The 20,198-nt window shown below is 51.0% G+C and overlaps 1 protein-coding gene across 3 annotated transcripts in view; it reads right to left on the reverse strand.

Moving 5' to 3' along the window:
* Positions 1-13,223: 13,223 nt before the first annotated feature.
* LOC122123784 (nodal modulator 1) overlaps positions 13,224-20,198 on the reverse strand; it is a 40,310-nt gene continuing 33,335 nt past the window's right edge. The window contains exons 26-32 of one of the 3 annotated variants that reach the window (XM_042698257.1): positions 19,555-19,638; positions 18,304-18,414; positions 16,705-16,806; positions 15,879-15,998; positions 14,098-14,190; positions 13,668-13,818; positions 13,224-13,620 (exon numbers count right to left, since the gene is read on the reverse strand). In XM_042698257.1, coding sequence (XP_042554191.1) covers positions 13,687-13,818; positions 14,098-14,190; positions 15,879-15,998; positions 16,705-16,806; positions 18,304-18,414; positions 19,555-19,638 — 642 coding nt within the window. In that variant the 3' untranslated portion in view covers positions 13,224-13,620; positions 13,668-13,686. Of the gene's footprint in view, positions 13,819-14,097; positions 14,191-15,878; positions 15,999-16,704; positions 16,807-18,303; positions 18,415-19,554; positions 19,639-20,198 lie in introns of all 3 variants that reach the window. The other 2 variants (XM_042698256.1, XM_042698255.1) reach the window with 2 other exon arrangements.

Below are 20,198 nucleotides of genomic sequence, written 5' to 3' on the forward strand. Positions count from 1 at the left end.
ACCTGTGGCTCAAAGTGACAGAGCACTAGCCTTGAGCAAAAACAGTTCAGGGACAGCACTCAAGCAAAATCCAACAGAAAATTAGTCTTCTAGCATAGACTGAAATAAGAATCCCAACCTAAGGAATGTGAACAGGCACCAGTCAGTAAAATGAGAAAGAAGTGGATGTGAGGCAATGGAGAGTATACACAGTGTGGCAAACTGCAGAACCACGCTCTGTCTTACAGGGGGCAGCAGCGGCTTCTTGCCCAAAAGGAACATGGGTAAATTTACCCATCTTCTGATTTTTAAGAGGAGCTAAATGTAGGATTTTTAATGTGAACTCTTCTAAGTCTAAACACTGGATTTTTGTTCACATTTACTTAAAATAATGTGTATGTTCAGCATGGTCCCACCTGTAGTTTAATTTCAGGAAGAAATAGCAAATCTCTGTAGCAGCCTTTCACTGCAGTCCCCTGTTCCCGTGTATTCCACATCCACAGATTCAACCAACCCATATATAACATATATAATTCAGCTGGGCACTAGTGGCTCATGCCTATAATCCCAGCTACTTGGGGGGGTTGAGACTGGGAAGACCAGCCCAGGCAGAGAAGATCATAAGACTCCTCTTTAACCCCATAGCTGGATACAATGGTGTTCTTCCAGCTATTATTTGAAGCTTAATAAGTGGATCTTGGCCCAAGTGCATGCCAGAGCAGGAAGTGAGACACTACCTCTACAGAGGCTGCCAGTAAGGCTGAACATCAGTGGCTCACACTCATAATCGTAGCTACTTGGGAGGCTGAGAGCAGAAGGATCAAGGATCAAGGCCATCCCAAGCAGAAAAGTTCATGAAATCCTATCTCAAAAGTAAGCAGGGCTAAAGGCGTGGCTCAAGTAATAGAGCACCAGCCTACCAAGCAAGGTGCCTTGAGTTAAATAAATATCCAGCACCAAAAGTCGGGAGAAGGGCTTGGATGTATAAAGTGGTGAGCACAAGAGCCAGAGTCTCAAACCCCCATACCACCCAAAACAAAACTATGTCTATACTGTGCGTGTGCATTTTTTCTTTGTTGATGCTCTCTGAAGACAGCATTGTATGTATTTTCATGGTATTTCTGCAGCATACAGTGCAGAAATAAGATAGACAAGATGTAAAGTAGGCAGAAAGGGGTATTTATACAAACTCCACACCACCTTTTTTTTTCCATCTGAGCTCAATGGCTAGTGCTCCACCAACTGAACTACACTTCCAGCCCCATCCACATTCCCTTATATAAGAGGCTTGAGCATGTGTAGACTTGGTATCCTTGGGGAGAAGGGTCCCCCAAACCCAGGGCCTAGCGGTCACAGGTCCTGTGCTAAGTAAGACCTGGGGGCATGGAGGGAACGTGCATGCAGAGCACTCTTAAATCCAAGATGTGACTGACTACTGTACTGACCCAAGAGAGGGGGTTTTTTTTGGAAGGGGGGGGGGGTTTGTTGGTCATGGGGCTTGAACTCAGGGCCTGGGCACTGTCACTGAGCAACTTTTTGCTCAAGGCTAGCATTCTATCACTTTGAGCCACAGCTCAACTTCCAGTTTTCTGGTTGCAAACTGGAGATAAAGAGTCTCACAGACTTTCCTTCCCCTGGCTGGCTTTGAACTATGATCTTCAGATCTCAGCCTCCTGAGTAGCTAAGATTATAGGTGTGAGCTACCAGTGAGTGCCCAGCTCTCAAGAGAGGGTTTTAATTCAGAGGGCTAAGTCAGATGACAGAGAATGCGTTAACTGGACTCATCTAGCTCAAGTGAGAGTTCTCCCACCCAATAGCTGTGTAACCTTGGGCAACTCACTCGCCCTCTCTGTGCCCATCCACTCATCTATAGAAAAAAAGTGGGACTATAACAACACCATCTAACTTGCCATTTGTTGGGAACAGGGCTGACCTGTGGGATGCGGGGATGCTGCTGAAACAGATTGTAATGTAAATGGTTACCCTAGAGTTAGACAGTTCCCAACGTGGGCAGTTGAACAGGGCAGCACTGGATGCCACATATGACAGAAATAAACAGAGTTACATGCCTGTGAGTGTTCAAATGAAACTTGCTAGTACAGAAAGTCACTGGAGAATAAAACCAGTTGGTCTTCTTACCTCGTTTTCCTCCATCTTCTCAAGGAGAACCTTGCTAAATAAAGCAAAGCACTCAGTGTCCCTCAGATTCAACCAAGCCTTCTCATCCATCAGTCCTGGATTGCACCTCGTTCCTGCCTCCAAGGAAACTCCTGCCAGCCCTGGGGCCTTGATTTATAGCCCTGCCAACTCCTGCCTGTCAGTCTGCAGGAGCTGCCCTCCTTCCATGCCTGGCCCAGCCCTGCCTCTGCATGGAGGCTGCCAATGCAGCTCGGCAGTCCACCCTGTGCCTTGGATCCAGAAAGATCCTCGGGGCAACAAGTGCTCTGAGTGTTTTCCTTCCAAGCCTAAACTGATTACCCCTTCCAGGTTTAAATATAACTGGCCACCTAGCTCTCCCCGATTATTTTGCAGGTGCCATTGACCAGATCTCTTTCTGTCAAAATGACCAAAATAGAAATAAAATTAAACAAATAGTGAATTCATTAGTTCACCTACCTAAAGAATCCAAGAGCAGATGTCGTTCGGGTCGGGCAGGATTTGGGCGTGCAAGTCTGCAATCAATTCTCCTTTTCTGGAGTTTTCTATCCTCCCTGCCGATGCTGCCACCGAAGCAGCTCTACCTTGGATGGCTGTTGCAATAGGCAAAGGCAGCTTCCTCAGGGTTGGTGGCTCTGGGCCCTGACAGGACCAAGGACCCATGGCTGGGCTGACGCCCCAGGGCCCTGTGGCTCCAACCTGCACACTAGGCCTCTCTGGGCCTTGACTGTCGGTGGCCCTGCGCCCGCTTGGCAATTCACCACTCATAGCAGCCAGGCTCTCAAGCCTTGGGTGCCAGGAGCCCTTAAGCTCACTCTATGGGTGGCACAGGTGAAATAACCACTGAGGAAAAACACCACCATTACTGGGGCCTGACTGTCCAACACGTCCACGTCCATGCTGAGGAGCTCCCGGCGGTCTGCGGAGACCTGAGGCGGCCGCCAGAAAAAAGCACGAGATGGGTGCGGTATGCAAATGAGCTTGTCCCTCCCACCAGTCACAGACCTGCTTCCAGTACTCAGACCAATCGCAGCCAATCACAGCACGACACTCCCACCTGTCGATCACAAGCTTTCACTCTTTTTTTTGCTGAGTCACTCAGGGGCGTGCTCTTCCTCCTGAGGCCGGTGGGCTGTGAGGGAAAGTGGAAACTGGCGCCCATGGCTTCCCCTGAGGATCAGGGTTCAAAGCCAGCCCGAAGTAGAAAAGTTCAAAGACTCCAACTCCAATTAACCGGCAAAAAGCTGAGCTGGAGGCGTGACTTGAGTGATAAGGGAGCCAATCATAAGCAACCAAGCCAGGTGAGAGGTTATGAGGCCCTGAGTTCAAGCCTGGGCACCCCCCCCCAGAAAAATATTCTTTAGTCAGCCCCCTCCCTCAGTTCCCCAGTCACACCTGGGGAAGCACTGGTAACTGCTGTCCCCCCCCCAGTACCCTAAGTTCTATCTGTCCTCCTTGTGGGTAACTTGTGGTCCCCCTGGGCAGTGTACCGTGTGTGTGTGTGTGTGTGTGTGTGTGTGTGTGTGTCCTTAGCTTGACTTTTCCAGAAAAAAAACAACGTATTAATTAAGGCTTCATGCATTTGGGTCACACCTCACACAGAAGATTATTCTGCACCTGGGCCGATCCCGTCACAAAATACCTGCCACTTCCACATCCCTGTGTCCCTAGAGCCAGCCCACTCCCATTACCACAGACTCCTCCCCAATTCTCTCAGTTACATTCCTTGTGTTGCTGCCTTCCTTTTGTGTGTCCCCATTCAGTTCCCTATTGGAACTTCTAGGATCTTCCCTTTGAAAACCACCCACAGGTAACAGTCCTTTGGATCTGATTGAAGCCCGTCTGTACCAGGCCTGGAGCTGTCTGGAGTAACTAGCTGCAGGCAGGTTCATCTCATGCTCCCTAGGCTGAAGCCTGCAAGGGGCCTGAAGCAACCACGGTTGGAGCAGGGTGTCGGGATGGAGAGGGCAGTCAGCCTGGCTTCACTTGTGGGGGCCTCCTACCGGGCTAAGGGTTCCTCCGAGTGGTGGTGGAGAACTTCCCACCAGAGATTTGAACCCAGAATGCCATCTGGATTCAGGCTTGTATCCTGCACTGTAGATCAGGATGGTCTTCCCCTTGCCTATAGTCTCTGGACCAAAACCAAAGGACATGTGATCAGAAGAGCCGAAGTAGAAAACTGTCACCAAAGTACTTGAATCTCAACAGGACTTTATTCTGCATTTCTGCTTCTGTCAGCTTTTTCCTTCCCTCTTAATGGAGGAGAGGTGGCTCCCGACAGCCCCCAGCCTTGTCTTTCTCATAACCTCCACTTTACAGAAGGACTGGTTTGTAGACTCTTGGATTCATAAGCTCAAAACTTCCAAAGAAAGATGCTGATTGGTTTTCCTTGGGTCATATGACCTAAGTCTGAGCCAATCACCAGTGGCCAGAGAACCAAGGCCAGGGAACCATAGCTTCAGAGCTCAACACATAGCAAGTGAAGTCAGGACTTCACGATGGGCTTAAAATGGCAGGGAAAGAGAATGCAAGCAAAGGCAGTTCCTGTAAGAAGGCAAGCCAACTGGAGGTGTAGCATTGATTACACTTGATAGTGGAGGAAACTTGCCAGGAGGCATCACTGAAGAAGCCTGTTGGCTGAGGATGAAGGGCCCTCCCAACTGTGGCCTTCGGACATCTGGTCCAGATGCGGGAAGAACACATGCAGCTTTAATAAGGGACCAAAGCCAGCGGTCTGCCAGGGCTCCTGCAAGGGATATTAGCATGCATTAGCATGTGGCTCAGCCTGCCTGGATGAAATATGAGGAGGTCTTTGAAGACGCATCCAAAGTGTTTAACAAATGCTCTGGAACCACTAGTCTGAAAACATCCCACGCTCAGGACGCAGGTCTTGTGTGATCTGTCACATTTCCCAGTCACAGCTTTGGCAGGAGGTGGGCTAAATCCACATTTATTTCCATTTCATCCTGTTTGTCAACTCTGCTGCTTTCTCTCTCCACCCCTCCATCCTAATTTATATCTCACAATTCCTCCACAGTAGGGGGGGGAGGGGGCAAGGAAAGACAGCAAGTTCTGTGACCAGTCAGAACTAGGTATGAATCTTAGATTTGCTCTTTCCAAGCTGGGTGCCCTTGGGGAAGTTATTCCCCCTCTCTGAAGCTTGCAATTTGCACCTCAGTGGAAATACACATACTTACATTAAAAGGTAGTGAAGAACATTCCAGACAATACTAGCAAAGTTCTCCATCACTCAGGATGGGATGACATATCACATGCTCAAACTTCTATGGCTTTGTGCAAAACCATTCTTCCTCTCTCTTTCTCTCTCTCTCTTTCCTAGTTCCCTGTCACCTGCAAGTAGCTGTTCTGTAGATCAAAATGAAGTCAAGTCACCAAGAGGCTGGCATTAACAGAGGTGACAGATGGAAACCCACATACACATCTTGGTATGGGGTTCAGTTAGGTCCCACAAAGCAACTCCATTCCATTAGCAACTAAGTCAGCCTTAGTTTACAGGTGTTTGACGTGGAAGGACATCAGGTCTGCTTTGGCATATGAAGTACTTGACCCAAAAGGAATCAATTGCCTCAATCAGCTTAGCGGAAGGACAAATGCTCCCTACAGACAAGGTACTGTCAAGCTTGTTTTCCAAGCACATCCAGGGTGCTGTGTTGGGTATTTTCTTTAGACCCAGCCTCCATTCAGGATCACTGATGCATTTCCAATGTGCCAGGTTCAACCAACATCTCCCCAACAGGCCGCTGTGTGACCCCAGCTATAAGACAGACAACACAAGCTCCCAGAAGACAGACAGACATGAGGCAAGGATTTGAGGACAAGGATTCAAATTCACATAGTTTAGTTGGGAGGGACAGAAAACAGTTCTGGAGAAATGGAATGGGAGAGTAGAGAGAGAAGGTATCTCATACAGCCTGCCCTCTGGGTGGCTGGGAGCCAGCCTGAGACCTCCTAGCCCAGTGATAATCAGCATCTCTGATTAAGGCCAGAGGCCCAGGGTGCTAGAAAATATTGAACAACTGGCTTTCTAAGGGGGGAGGGTGCTGAACCTTGCTTTTGACTTGTAATATTTGCTGATTCCAATGGTGTAACCACAAGCCAGGTGGTATGGGCCGAACAACCATATCTGCTCCCTGGCCCAGGATTTCATGGCTATTGAGTAGGGTCCCTCAACACAGTGGGCCAGAAGTCTGAACTCCAAGGTCTAGAGAGGGAGAAAGGAGGGACCGTGCAGGGCAGGAGAAAGGGGAAACAGAAGAGGGGTAGATGTGGATGTTGAGAGAAACCTTCAGAATCTTCCAGCCTGAGGCCAGGTTGAATGCCAGCCTCCTCCTGGGGCATCCCCGTCAAATGCACACGCAAGCCTCTCCTTGCACACACCCGTGACAAGGAGCTCACCACTCTTACCCTCAGAATACCAATTCTCTAAGTGTCTCAGCTCGCTGGGCCCACATGGGACCTAAACTGCCTAGAAGGCAGCAATGGATGGCTTCGGCTCGGGAGGCAGGCACTTGAGGAATGAGCGAGCCTCTGGATCAGACATGTGCGACAGATGAAGTGTCTGGTCCCCGACCAACTGAAGCAATGGCTCCTTTTGTCAAAGCCACTCACCAAAAGCGAGAGGATGACATGATAAACGCTCGGCTGCGTCAGGCCGATGAAGCATCGCACACGAGGCTCTCTCCCTCGCAGGGATGGGTGACTCCCCCCCCCCACCCCGGGGCTGAAGGACTAGGACAGAGAAAGCTGAACTCTGCCTCTCATCCCACCCCTCCAATTTCCAGAGCCCCGCAATGGGGAGCTAAAGTCAGGCCTGAGAGTCTGCTGACCAAAACAGGACCAGCTTGGAGGACACAGGCCATGCACGGTCGTAGTACATCCTGTGTGTTATATTCTCAATGTGTCAGCATTTGCATTTTGCAAAGTCCTCATCTGATCTAGTCAGTCGTGAAGCAATGGGGGGTGGGGCGGGGAAGAATGATCTTACACAGCCAAGCTTCTCACACCCCTCAAATCCTTCACCTTTCCTTTGCTGAGTACCTGGTATGCGCCACATGGAACCAGCCACTGGAGGAATAGAATACAACAGTCCAACAGCTGCCATCCAGGAGTTCAGGGGCAAATGGAAGGCCATCCAGTTCGTGTGCTTGGTCCCTCCAGCCTGCCTGGCAGCGTGCTAGAGCTCTGTTCGCTGAAAGCAGGAAGGCTCAGAGGAGATTCTCGTACCACCTCCCCCAAGTGGGATGGAAGGGGAATCAAAAGGTAGCAATACCAGCGGAATGCCTCAGGGATCACAGCAAAGATATTCCTGAACTTGGAGAGAGGTTCTCTAAGATGGAAGGGAAGAAGATGAAGCTGTAGGCAGGAAGGTTGGACCACCTAAAGAGAGGCAATGCTGAAGGATTCTTCACATGGAGCCCCAGCTCTCTGCTGACTCCAGATTCCAGATGAGGGGGAAACTGAGGCTCAGAGACAGCAGATTCCTGTCTCTGAGCACACAGCCAGGAAGTGGTGGAGTTCAAGGTTGTTGCTCCTCTAAACCCACTCTGTCCTACTAAGCCTTGTTTTAATATCAGGAGCTATCTTGAGAAAGAAGGAGGAGGAGATTCCTACCATGTACCACCACATTCAGCTATTGATTGATATGAGATCTCATGAGTTCTTGTGAAGGTTTTTTGGGCCAGGACTAGTTTGTAACTGCTTCTCAGGTTTACTTCCTAAGGAGCTGGGATTACAAGTATGAGCTACTGCATCCGGCCTATGTTTCTAACTTGCAAGCAAGAATGTTAATGCAACAATGCTCCAAACATTAATATCTTCCTCCCAACCCATCACCCAGGCAGCAGTGGTCTAACCTGGGCAAATCCCCTGGGGAGGGAAAAGAGGAGGGGGCAAAGTCTAGCTCTCACCAGAGGCCAGTAACTGACTCAGTGTTCTCCACATCTCAATGGTAAAAACAAGGTCCAGGAGCCAACTTGACCCCACAGCCCATCTTTCCCAAGAGATATGGTGTACCTCATCCTGGCATCCACACACGGCGGGTCAGGCTGGCCCAATATGTCACAGAGCAATAGGCAATGGTCGAAGGGTGGGGGGTGGTGCCCAGGCTGAGACATTCCCAGATTGGATGGTGCTGCTGGAAGACCTTCAAAGCCAGCAGAGGCCAGGAGGCCCAGTAATGGCGGGGACAGGCCAGCGTCCTGATGCATAAGGCTCCCAGAGGCTCTCTTCATCTGCAGCAGTCAGCTTCCTGAAGGGTCGTGAGCAGCAGGAGGGAGAGGTGAGCTCAGGTGAGGCCACAGAACCAGAGATTCAGCTTGTGGTCTCCTCTTACTGTACACATGTGTACCCCCCCACACACACAGTCTCACACACTCTGCTGATCATACCACAGCCTACAGGGTCCCATGGAGTGTGCAGGCACCTGGAGTCTATGCGCATCCTGTTGGTGTGTGTCAGAGAAAAAATGTGTGTGACAAAGTCCTTGGGTCACCTGCCTGCAGACCCCACAGAGAGTGACCACAGTCTGAGATGTCGCAGGAAGATGACATTCTATAAATCAGACACTGGTGGCCTTGAGCACCCTTCCCAGTGGCAAAGCTAGAACTGGAGACTTGAGAGACGATGTAACGTTGAAGGATGGCTTCTAAGAGAAGTGTGGACGGCAGGACACAGCATGGTCAAGGCCAATGAAAATATGGTCCCTCAAGTCCAGCCTCAGCCTGGTCCAGGAGGAGCTGTGAAGTATGGGCTGCACCATCCATCCATCCGTCCATCCATCCTGGCTGGTCATACTGGACTGGTCATTCCATAGGACCACATAAATGAGTCATTGAGATAATGGCTCCCTTCCTTCCAGGTGAGGTGGCTTCCCCCTGTGGGTGATCCCCAGAGAAGGGGACAGCTGGGAGCCGTTAGCCAGCCAGCACTTACAGCAGCTAGGGACAGGTGTGGACAAACTGGGGACAGCTGGCCAAATAGAAGGATCCAGGTAGGGCTGTGGTGATGACCTGTCATCTAGCTTTCCCTGGGGATGATTTTCAAAATGCCGAACACCTGGCATGACACAAGTACTGTCCAATCTGACCAGACACTATGATCTGCTCTCCAACCAAGTGCCAGGGATGGTGGCATGAGCCCAGCCCTGGGCCCACTGCCCCACAAGAGCCATTCACTAATTCTCATGCTGGCCCTGTAGAGCTGCTATTGTCATTGTTGCTGCTGGTCAGCCCGAGGCTGAGGAACACTAGACAGCTCCCCCGGGAAGGCAGGGCTCGAACTCACATCTGACTGGTTCCTAGGCCAGGAAATGTATTTCCCATTCTGCCTCCCCCACTGACCTGAAAGAGCTGAAAAAGGAAACCAAGTCAGAGCTGTTCCGCTTCCAAGAGACGCAGCGGTTCCTGGGTGACGCCAGGTCACAGTTTTATCATGTTCACCAGATGGAAAGGAACAGCAAACAAGCAAGGTGTGATCTCTCCTGTCACGTCAGGGAATGCTCTTTTCAGAAAGATGACCATCTCACAGAATCAATACACTCTGGGGTTTCAGAAAACAGAAAGACCTTCAGCCTCGACCCTTGAACGTAGACGCCCGTGACCGGAGACAGTAGAAATTAAATTGAATCAACTGGAGCGAGCGAGTTGTAAACATTCAATATTAATGATCCGTTTAGGTTCCAAAGAAGTGCATCTTGGGCTGTGTCCAGCCAGGCTGTGTTGGGAAAAAGACTGACATGGCCCTCACAATGGGGGCGCCTCCTACGTCCTGCTGCCATGGGGGCGACAGAACCTCTCCCTGCCCCTGTGCCAGGACTTGGCAAACCTTGGTCAGTAACAAACCGGACAGTGAATATTTTGTGGGTCATACAATCTCCATGGCAACTTCTCAACTCTGCTATTGTCCATCCAAAGTAGCTATCAGTGACACATAATAAAGTGTTGCAATAAAACTTTATTGACAAAAATCTTTGGTCACAGTCTGAATGCTGGGCTATTTTATGTTCATAGAGGAGCAGGGAAGGGATGGGGGGGAACGTAGTAAAACAATCTTGCTGTGTAGCCCAAGCTAACCTCAAACTCACAATCCTCCTGCCCTTGGTCTCCTGAGTGCTGAGATTACAGGCATGATCTGCTGTACCCAGCTCTTGGATGGTCACAGGCACTGTGTGTCATAGGTCATAGGTCATAGGTGTGGGCAGCTTGTCCAATGATCCTTTGCCTTTGCTGGGGTTGACCTAGGGTATTACAAGCTGGAAGTTCTTCTGTAAGGTCTACAAACTGTGGTGATTCAGGCACTTCCTCAGGCAGAACAAATTGGCAAAAGCCACTTTCCCAAGACTTCTCTCAGCTGCCTGTCGCCTGCACGTTGGGCCCTGCCACTAGTGGTGATGGAGCCTCGCATGTTGCACCTGCACTAAAGGATGTGCTCGGCCGGTGCTGGCAGAGTGGTCTCTCGGAGCCTCGAGGGCAGGCAGTACAACGTCCACACAGAGGAAGCAGAGCCAGAATGACGGAAACCCTGGACCCGACTGCTCATGAATGCTGACACTCCTGCGCTGCTCCACTGAATAAAGGAAAATGCCCCATGTTGCTCAAGCTAGTTGGAGCTGGGTTTCTGAAACCAAGAGTCTTTCTGTTGGAAGTCTCCCCTCCACTGTCTATGTGTGTGCTGGGTATTTGCTGAGCAGTGTCCGAGTTAACGTTGAATCATTTACTCCAAATTAAAGCATTCGATCACATATCCTTGTTACAGATTCCTTAGGTAAAGAATTAGGGGAGAAGCCAGACACTGGTAGTTCACGCCTGTAATCCTAGCTACTCAGAAGGCCAAGATCTCAGGATCATGGTTCACAGCCAGCCCGGGCAAGAAAGTCTGTTAGACTCTTATCTCCAACTAACTGCTTTAAAAAAAAAGTTGGAAGTATAGCTCAAGTGGTAAAGAACTAGCTTTAGGGGGTGGAGATTTTGCTCAGTGGAAGAGCACTTGCTGGCAAGTGTTAGGCCCTGACTTCAGTCCTCAGCTCTGCAAAAGAAAAAAAAAAAAAGAGCTAGCCTTGAGCAAAAAACCTTAGGGACAGCACCCAGATGCTGAGTTCAAACTCCAGGACCAGCATTTAAAAAAAAAAAATAGGGAAGAGCCAGATGTGGTGGTGATCATGTCATCCTAGCTACAAGGGAGGCCTAAGTAGGAGATGCCTGCCTAGGCAAAAGATCCTAAGCAAAGAAAAAAAAATATGCAAGGCAACAAAGGGCTGGAGTGTGGCTCAAGTGGTAGAGCTCCTGCCTAGCAAGTGTGAGACCCTGAATCCAAACCCCAGTACTACCAAGAAACAAGAAAGTGGCAGCCATCAGATGTCAACCAGAGCTGTGTTCTCTGCCTGGGCTGGCTGCTTCCAGAGCCTGTCCCTCCCAACAGGCCATCCTGTGCCCCCTTGGCAACCACACCCCACACTGAGAGCCGGTTGGAGTCAGAAGGCCGTAGAGAAGCAAGGGGAAGCCGCCGCCTGGTAATGACTGCCTTGAAGCCCCTTGGGGTGTCCACGTTAAGGTTTGTGGGTAGTTCTGTTTTGGGTTTACAGTCCTGAAGAGTGAACTCAGATTCAGCAATGGCTAAACAAGCATTCTACCAGTGGGGCCACACCCTCAGGCTCTTTGCCTTTAGTTTCCAGATGGGATTTTGCACTTTTGCCCAGACTGGTCTTAAGACCATCAAGCCTATTACCTATGCTTATTACCTGAGTAGATGGGATCACAGGTGTACACTACTACGCCCGGCCTTTGGGCCATTTTTATGGCCATTTTAATAAGCAGAAGTATAATACAAGATGTTCCAGTAAGTTGCCACTTCCAGAGTCTCCGGGACAGTTGATCTTTATAACCTCTGCTCCTTTCTTAAGAATTCTGTCCATGGGCTGGGAAGGTGGCTCAGTGGTAGAGCGCTTGCCTTGCATGCATGAGGCCCTGGGGTCGATTCCTCAGCACCACATAAGCAAAAAGAAAAAAGCCGGAAGTGGCGCTGTGGCTCAAGTGGTAGAGCGCTAGCCTTGAGCTGAAGAGCTGAGGGGCAGCGCCCAGGCCTAGAGTACAGGCCCCATGACCGGACCCAAAAAAGAATTCTGTCCAGAGAGTGCCAGAAAATGCAAGAAACCATACACAACGGGCAAAGCCCAGCTTGCAGATGGATGCAGAAACGCTGCCGGAAGTCCCCGCTGGACACAGCGGAGAATGTGTCCCACAGCAATGGGGACAGGCTACCGCTTCATGACAGCACTAGGAACTGGCCGGAGCATGGTGACATTTGCTTGTCTTTCACAAGCTTTTAACCTTTATACAGCACTGATAAAAAGCATCATTAACATTTAAAGGGACGGTTCTGGGTGTCCACTAGGAATAGGAAGTAGACACATGATATGGATTCTGTCTCACATATGATCCCCAACTGCACACAGTTCCCCTTCCTCATGCAGTAACAGAGCAAACTATGAAAGAGGCCAGGGCTGAGCTGCCAGACACACAGCAGCTCCTCGGGCGGCTCAGGAGCCAGGGCTTCTCCCAGGGAGCCTGTGTACTGGCGTGTCCACCTAGGCCTCTGTGCACAGGTGTTAGCTTGCTCTTCCTGCCACAGGCACCAGTCCACGAGGCTGTCAGCGCACCCTGGGCAGAGGGCCTGGCCCTCCCTCCTCGCCCTTACTTTTTCTCTCTTACCAGGACTTCCTACCCACTGCCAGGATCAATGGATACCCGCAGATCTTACACAAAGCAGAGCCTTTCACAGTCACCCACTCTACACGATCGTGCTACATGTCCTTAAAATTTGGGGGACTCACCCCAAACTTCAGCTTTCTGGCCTCTCTGGCCAACAGAGCGCATGCTCCTGTAGGTGATGGTGCACCTGAGCTAAGCCATGTGCCTCCTTTAGATGCGGAGGCCTTTGATTTGCGACATCCCACTGTCTGCTGTCCCCATCCCTGGGGCACCAGGGGTCACAGTCCCACCTGCTCCACTCAGGGCTCCACCTGTACACCTGTGTGTGTCACACCAATGTCACCCGAGAAACAAGCCACCACACAAATGAATGGGACTTTATTGATCTGCCCTCCTCACAGTGCCTCCTGGCGGTGGGCGGAGGCTGCTGCGTTTCTTGCAAAGGGGAGGGAGGTGGGGAAGCTGGGGGGGGGTGGGGGAAGGGGCCCTCCACAGAGCCGCAGCCCACCCTGGCCGGAGCGCCTCCCACCAACGAGTACGCACGGGGAAGAATTACATTCTCACGCCACAAGCATGGCTTAAATACTTCTCTGACAAAAATAATAATAATAAATTATCTTCAACTCAGAAAATAAATTGTGCTCAGCAGAGTGACAGGAGGGTCCATTCATTGCATTGCACCACGGGAGCCACACAAGGAAAGGGTGTTTTCCAATCACCGTGTCCACAGAAGGGACACAGGGGACAGGAGGGACAAGGGGCCACAGGAGGGACAGGGTCACAGGAGGGACATGGGCAGGACTCAGGCTACATGGGCTGCTTCTCCTCACGTGCGCCTGGTCTTCTGTTTCTTGGCCTGTCTCTTTACGTCCTCCAGGCCACTGCTGTCTGAGGCTGTCTGGCCCAGGGCTCGGACGCCCTGCAGCCGACTGCTCAGCTGCAGCAGCAAGGGGATGAGCTGGAAAGAGAGGGGGTGTGAGAGAGGCCAGGGCAGGGCCCTTCTGTGGCAGTGCCTGGTCTGCAGACACAGTCAGTATCCCAGGGAGGCTGGCCTTCCCACCCTACGAGCAACATAACCCTAGACACGTTCTGGCTTGAGAAGTCACTAGAGGCTGTGCCTGTGGATGGGGACTGGGGACAGCGATGAGGACTTTATGGTCTCCAACACGCTGTCACTTCTGGGCTGCTGCATCCTCCCCCAGGTCCCCTGGCCACCTGGAGGCCTCTGCCCTCCTACCTTATCGTGGTTGTAACCGGCCAGCAAAACCAGCAGCGTCAGTGGCAGGGCAATATATGATCCTTGTGCAACATCCTGCTCCGGCAGCTTCCTCTGCAAACACAGGAGCACTGGTTCTCCTCGGGAGGGAGGCCTCACGCTTCCCTCTTGCCTGCCATTGTCTACTCCCACAACCCGCCCAGCCATCCACACCAACTCCCCACAGGCACTCAGATCCTGCCAGAACCAAACTCTTGTATCCAGTGGAGAAATGCAAGCATGTGGACCAGCGCTCATGGGTCCTTCACCATGGTGACCTCCATGAAGAATATCTGCAGCTCAGCCACAGAGGCCCCATCAAGGGTACACTTCCTCCACCCGTCCACTGCCCCTGAGGAAGCCAGACTCAGACAATAAAAATCCTTGCAGCTAAGCGGTAAACAGGTCCTAGCTATATTCAGGTCTTGGTGTAGCAAGGACACAATGGGAGCCACTATTCTAGGCCCAGTGATACTAAAAAGGCTGGTCCCAGACACTGCAGCCTAAGGAGGAAATAAAATCAAGAGAATTACATCTTTTCCAGGGGCTGTTCTCTTTCTTCTAATTTTTATCTGGGTCAGTAGAATAGATCTTGCTTCCCAGATTCTCTTGCAGCTAGGTGCAGCCACAGGGCCCAATGCCAGCCAAGAGCACACGGATGGAAGTGGCCAACACCTTGTGAAAAATGCCAAGCCCTCCCTCTGCCCGGCCAGTCAGCATTTGGCCAGGTGCTCCATACTAGAGAAGAGCGATGTTTAGAACAGAGCAACTAGAGAGAAGGGGCATGGACCCCCACACCATGGGGTAATGGGGCCATCCCAGACTGCTTCTGGACACTGACGTGACACAAGAAGTGCCATCCTGCTACAGCCCCAGAAATCTCACGTCACATGCACAAACCTCCCAAGAAGCCCTCACACTGCAAAGGAGACAAAAGCTATTGGACAACTATGAAAACAGGCTCATGAACCAGGGTGGAGGGTATCAAAGCAGTACAGGGAGGTTCACGAGGCTAAAACCATTCTCAGAACAAGACTGAGGATTCTCTGCTTTTCCACTGTCATTCTCTCACAGGACAGTGGCTTTTCCTGAGACCACTGAACACTCAACTGCTAAGGGCTGCCAGCTGATAGATTCTCAAGTTTCCGAATTCTGTGGTTTTTCAGCCACATGGCATAGAGACAGGTACAGCCCATATACACCCAAGTTCTTGGAGCTCCTCAACCATCTGAAAGTGTAGAGGCATCCTGAGACCAAAACACCTGAGGCTACAGAGTGCCTAGGTCCACTGTTTAATAAAGAGGAGAAAGAGCAGATTTCCACCATGCAACTGACTCAACTGCTGACCAAGTGTGTTTTCACCCAGAGTACTCTGTCCATCTGTTTGCACTTATCGTTTGTCAAACAGAGCATGTTCCACACTGTTGTCCTGTACCTTAGAGGCATTTACAACGCTCTTGTGTCCTCTGTAGTTCCTGGAAGGTGGCTGTTGTTTTACAGGTTTGGGTGAGTCAGGTACTAGGTGCCTCATTAGCCACCGGAGTCCGGAGGGTAGTGGTTCCAGAGCTCCTGATATGAGCGATTCTACCCTGGTGACTATTTCCCAACAGTACCCAGCAGTGTCAGGAAGGAGAAAGGCATTCTGGGAAATCCAGAGGTGGACTACAGAACCCGGGTTGGAGAGACTCGGTGCTGAGGGTCTGGGATGGGAGGACTGTCCTCTCACCACCATCAAGTTGTTCTCAGCTCCCTGCTCTACTTACCGTGGGGTTAAAAATCAGGGTGATGTGCTTATGGTAGCCCACGGCGGTGAAAGACACTTGAGGCAGGACATAGTCGTACTGGGACCGGGGGAGCGTGGAGTCCAGAAGCACAACGTAATTCTGTGCACGTGGAAGGAAATGACGGCTTTGAGACAGTTTACTGGAAAGCACAGGCTACAAAATGATGTACAAAGTAACCCCAGCTTTGAGTTACTGCAGAAGTAAATATTCTTAATATTCACACACACACACACAAAGCCTAAAAAGGCCCAAGCAAAGGCAATCAACGTATTAGTAGAAAAAATTTCTGGATGATGGGTTATGTTTGTTTTGTTCTTTTTTCCAAAATCTCCTCCATGAATATGTACTAATTTTATAAAACAACAATGCTTAAAACGTAACTATCTAGAGCCGATTCCTTTGACCAGAGACCAACCCTTTTAATCAGAAAGTCTATGCTTCTGCAAAGCAGTATATCAAGAAGACAAGAAGCAGCCTGCGGCTCTTGCCTATAATCCCAGCTACTCAAGAGGTTGAGATCTGAGAACTGTGATTTGAAGCCAACCTGGGAAGACAAACCCAAGAGATTTCTCTCCATTTAGCCAGCAAAAGGCAGGAAGTAGAGGTATGACTCAAGTAGCAGAATGCCAGCCTTGTGCAGAAAAAAAAAAACCAAGCCAGAGTGCCAGGCTCTCAGTTCAAGCCCAGGACCAGCACAAAAACAAACAAAAGAGGATGAGAGAAGAGCTCTTCCCAAACAGTCCAGTGGGTCACGGAAAGGAAAGGAGCAGCCGCCCTTCCCGCCTTCCCTCGCCCCCAGTGTTACCTCCCCATCTCTGAGCAGCGGCGGGAAGTGGAAGAAGAGCGACTGGCCGAGCGACACTGTCTGGATGGGGTTGTCCAGGTTCTCGCTTTTGTACAGCTTCACCTGAGGAGGAGAAATGAAGAGGCCAGAGCTAGGAAAGTGAAATGCTGCAAATACTCAGTGCAGGTATCTCAGAACAGCTGCTCCTGGGAGAGGATCTCTGCAAGGACAGACTAGGGAGGAGCCTGCTCTCCCAGCAGGCTGTGGGTGCAGGCTTCGCAGAGATGTGAGGTTCTGGAATAACCAGGATGACCTTTGTTGCTCAAAATAGCAAACCACAGCCTAATTATGGAGAACAGTGCAAAGCAGTTTCTAACCTTTCCCAAATGTCTCTAATGCGCCGAGCATGCAACAGGCGCTTTAAAAGTCATCAATACTGACAACAAAATAGGCCCCCGGGGAGAGTCGGAGAGCTTGCCCCGTAAAGCACACAGCCTACACGCGGGGAGTCTGGGCTTTGTCCTCATCACAAGGGGTCTTGCCAGCCTCCCATTTCACGTGCTCTTAACTCTGCAGGAATTTTTAAGACTCAGAGTTGCTCAGCTGTATTTGGATTGCAGGCTGCTTTCAGAGGCACCAGGGGATTCCGGGTTCTGGACCTGACCTTGGGATCTGAACTTGACCTCTGGATCTGGACTTGACCTCTGGTTCTGAACTTGGCTGCTGGATTGCTTGCCTGTCCTCATACCATATTCAGTGGGACCGGAGGAAGAGGGAGGCCCAGCCCAGCCCAGGTCAAAGCTATGAGGGTCCTCCTTGCACTGGCCAGAGGCGGCCTCTGAGGGCCCAGGTGGGCACTTTTCTCTGTAACACACGTCAGGAGCCACACGCTAGAGCCTGTGGTCATGGCTATGACCAGGTATGTTCTCTGCTGCCCTCTACATCTACATTTGACTTTGCTAGCTCCATTTAAAAATTATGTGAAGAGAGAGATGGGTTTGAGGCTAATCTAGGCGCAGAAAAGCTTACAAGACCCCATCTCAACCAGTAAAAGCTGGACATGGTGGTAATGTGCTGTATGAGAGGCTGTGGTCCAGACAACCTGGGTATGAGCATGAGACCCTCCTCAAAATTTAACTAAAAGCAAAAAGGGCTAGGGCTGGGCACCAGTGGCTCACACCTGTAATCCTAGCTACTCAGGAGGCTGAGATCTGAGGATCAAGGTTCCAAGCCAGCCTCGGCAGGAAAGTCTGTGAGACTCTTATCTCCAATAAACTACTATAAAACCCGAAGTGGTGCTGTGGCTCAAGCAGTAGAGCACTGGCCTTGAGCTGAAAAGCTGAGGGACAGTGCCCAAGCCTAGAGTTCAAGCCTCACGACCGACAAAAAAAAAAGGGCTAGGGGCATGGTTCAACTGTTACAATACCAGCCTAAAGCACAAGGCTTTGAGGACTGAGTTCAATCTTTTAAATCCTTGTAAAACTAGGCCAAAGTTCTAAAGTCCCCCCTGGCACTGCTCACCCTCTTGGCTGGGTCTTAATCTCCACCCCAAGGACAGCTCTCTTGGAAAGCCAGCGCCAGGTGGGCACAAACAGACCACAACCATCATGCTGGGCTTACCCATAGTGTAGGCAGATACTCAGAGGGGGTGATCACATTTCCACTCAAGTCAAACTGGTTGATCTGCCGGAAGACGATGATATTGACGTCATCGATGTCATTGTTCCCGACCTAGACACAAGGAAGGCTATACTGAGCCGGCCACGGAGGCTGTACTTGACCTCCAGCTCAGGACAGAGCGAGGGCCACACGTGGCCTCCGGCTCAGGGTGAAGCCAGGGCTGCCTCTGAAAGTGTCCAAGGCCACCCAGGGGCAGCGGAGATAAGATACTCCTGGCCACAGAAACATCATGCTGGACGGCAGTATTTATTTTCTAAGTTTTAATTATCTACCCACATGTTCAAGAAATGTCATTGCCAAAGCCAGATCTTGTAGCTTCTCTTGGAAATCAAGAGGAAGACGAATTTGGCAGCCATGGGGTTTGTGAGACCCCAGAGGGCTCTCTTGCTTTCATACTTACCCGCCACAGCCCTCATCTCTGCTCTCGACCCTGGCCTAACTCACCCACCAGAGAAAGAGGATATTGTAAGAGACACAACCATTTAAGAAGGCATGTGTCACCAGGTGCCAATGGCTCATACTTGGAATCCTAGCTACTCGGGAGACTGAGATCTGGAGGATTGTGGTTCAAGGCCAGCCTGGGCAGAAGAGTTCACTAGACTCCCATCTTCAAAATAACTGACAAAAGGCAAGGTCGGAAGCATGGATCAGGTGGTAGAGCACCATCCAGGCAAGCAAGTCAAGTAAGACTGAGGCATGAGTTCAAACCCTGGTAATAGCAAAAATAATAATGACAATGCCCTATATCAATTTCCCAGGTCAAAAAGCCCTAAATGGCCATCATCTCCCTTCCAAACACTTAGGCTCAAGGAAGCCCCTGTGGTCTGGCCACTGAGGTCCTCAGTGAGGAAGAGCATTAATTCAAATGAGGCCTGGCCACTTCCGGGGAGGTGGGGGTTATCTGCTCTAGGGCTTGACTGAGCTGCATCCTCACCTTGAATTGGAGATGACGACCTCCTCGATGGGGTCACCCGAATCTGACCATCGTTGGCCTGGCTCCCCACCACGCCCACACTCACTTCCTGGTCTCTCCCGATGCGAATGAAAATGCTCAGCCCACAGCTCGCTTTGCTGGACTCTCTAAGGGGTCGCTGGGACCCCTTGGGAGACGGGCCACGCACGGGGAGGGTGCTCGGAGAAGGCTGAGTCCGTATGGAAGGGCAGGGAGCACCGAGGCGCTGCGGGCCTTACCTCGACAACGCGGTGGTGGGGCAGCGCCCGCTCGATGTGGTCGTTGCCTTCCGCCTTGAGCTGCACGTGGTACACACACCCCGGCTGCAAGGACACCCGCGGTCACCTCGCCACCAAGCCCACCACACCCAGTCAGTGGACGCCTGTTCCATTGCACCTGCTCCCCAGGACAGGCGCGCTCCATCCCCACTTCCCACCTGTGCCTCTCACCTCCCAAGATGCCAAGGGAATAAATGAGCCCAGGTGCTCATCTCAACTCAGTAAGGCCAGTGCCTCCAGGTCGGGGCAAGGACGGCACTCTCATCCCAAGCTCCTGACCAGGCAGGTCCAAGGGAGATGGGCATGCCTCACAGACTGTGGTCTGGACGTGGCCTGGCACAGAATGGATGCGTGCTGTGCAGCTCTCACAAATGCGAGAGAACACTACTGATTAGCCGCCTGTGGTGGAGGTGGTGGCTGTGGGGATGCCAATTAAAAAGGAACGCTTGCCACAGAGAAGGAAACTATGGTGACTTTAATTTAAACTGTTCCAGCCTGCAGTTTAAAAGAACAGGGCAGCCAGCAGGACAATGAGGAGAACAAAGAAGCTGACGTACGATTCTAATGCCTGCAACCAGGTGAGTGGAGAGAGCAAATTGGGCAGA

This window comes from Dipodomys spectabilis, unplaced genomic scaffold (assembly GCF_019054845.1).
Source record: "Dipodomys spectabilis isolate Male_0828 unplaced genomic scaffold, ASM1905484v1 ptg000231l, whole genome shotgun sequence".
NCBI lineage: Eukaryota > Metazoa > Chordata > Mammalia > Rodentia > Heteromyidae > Dipodomys > Dipodomys spectabilis.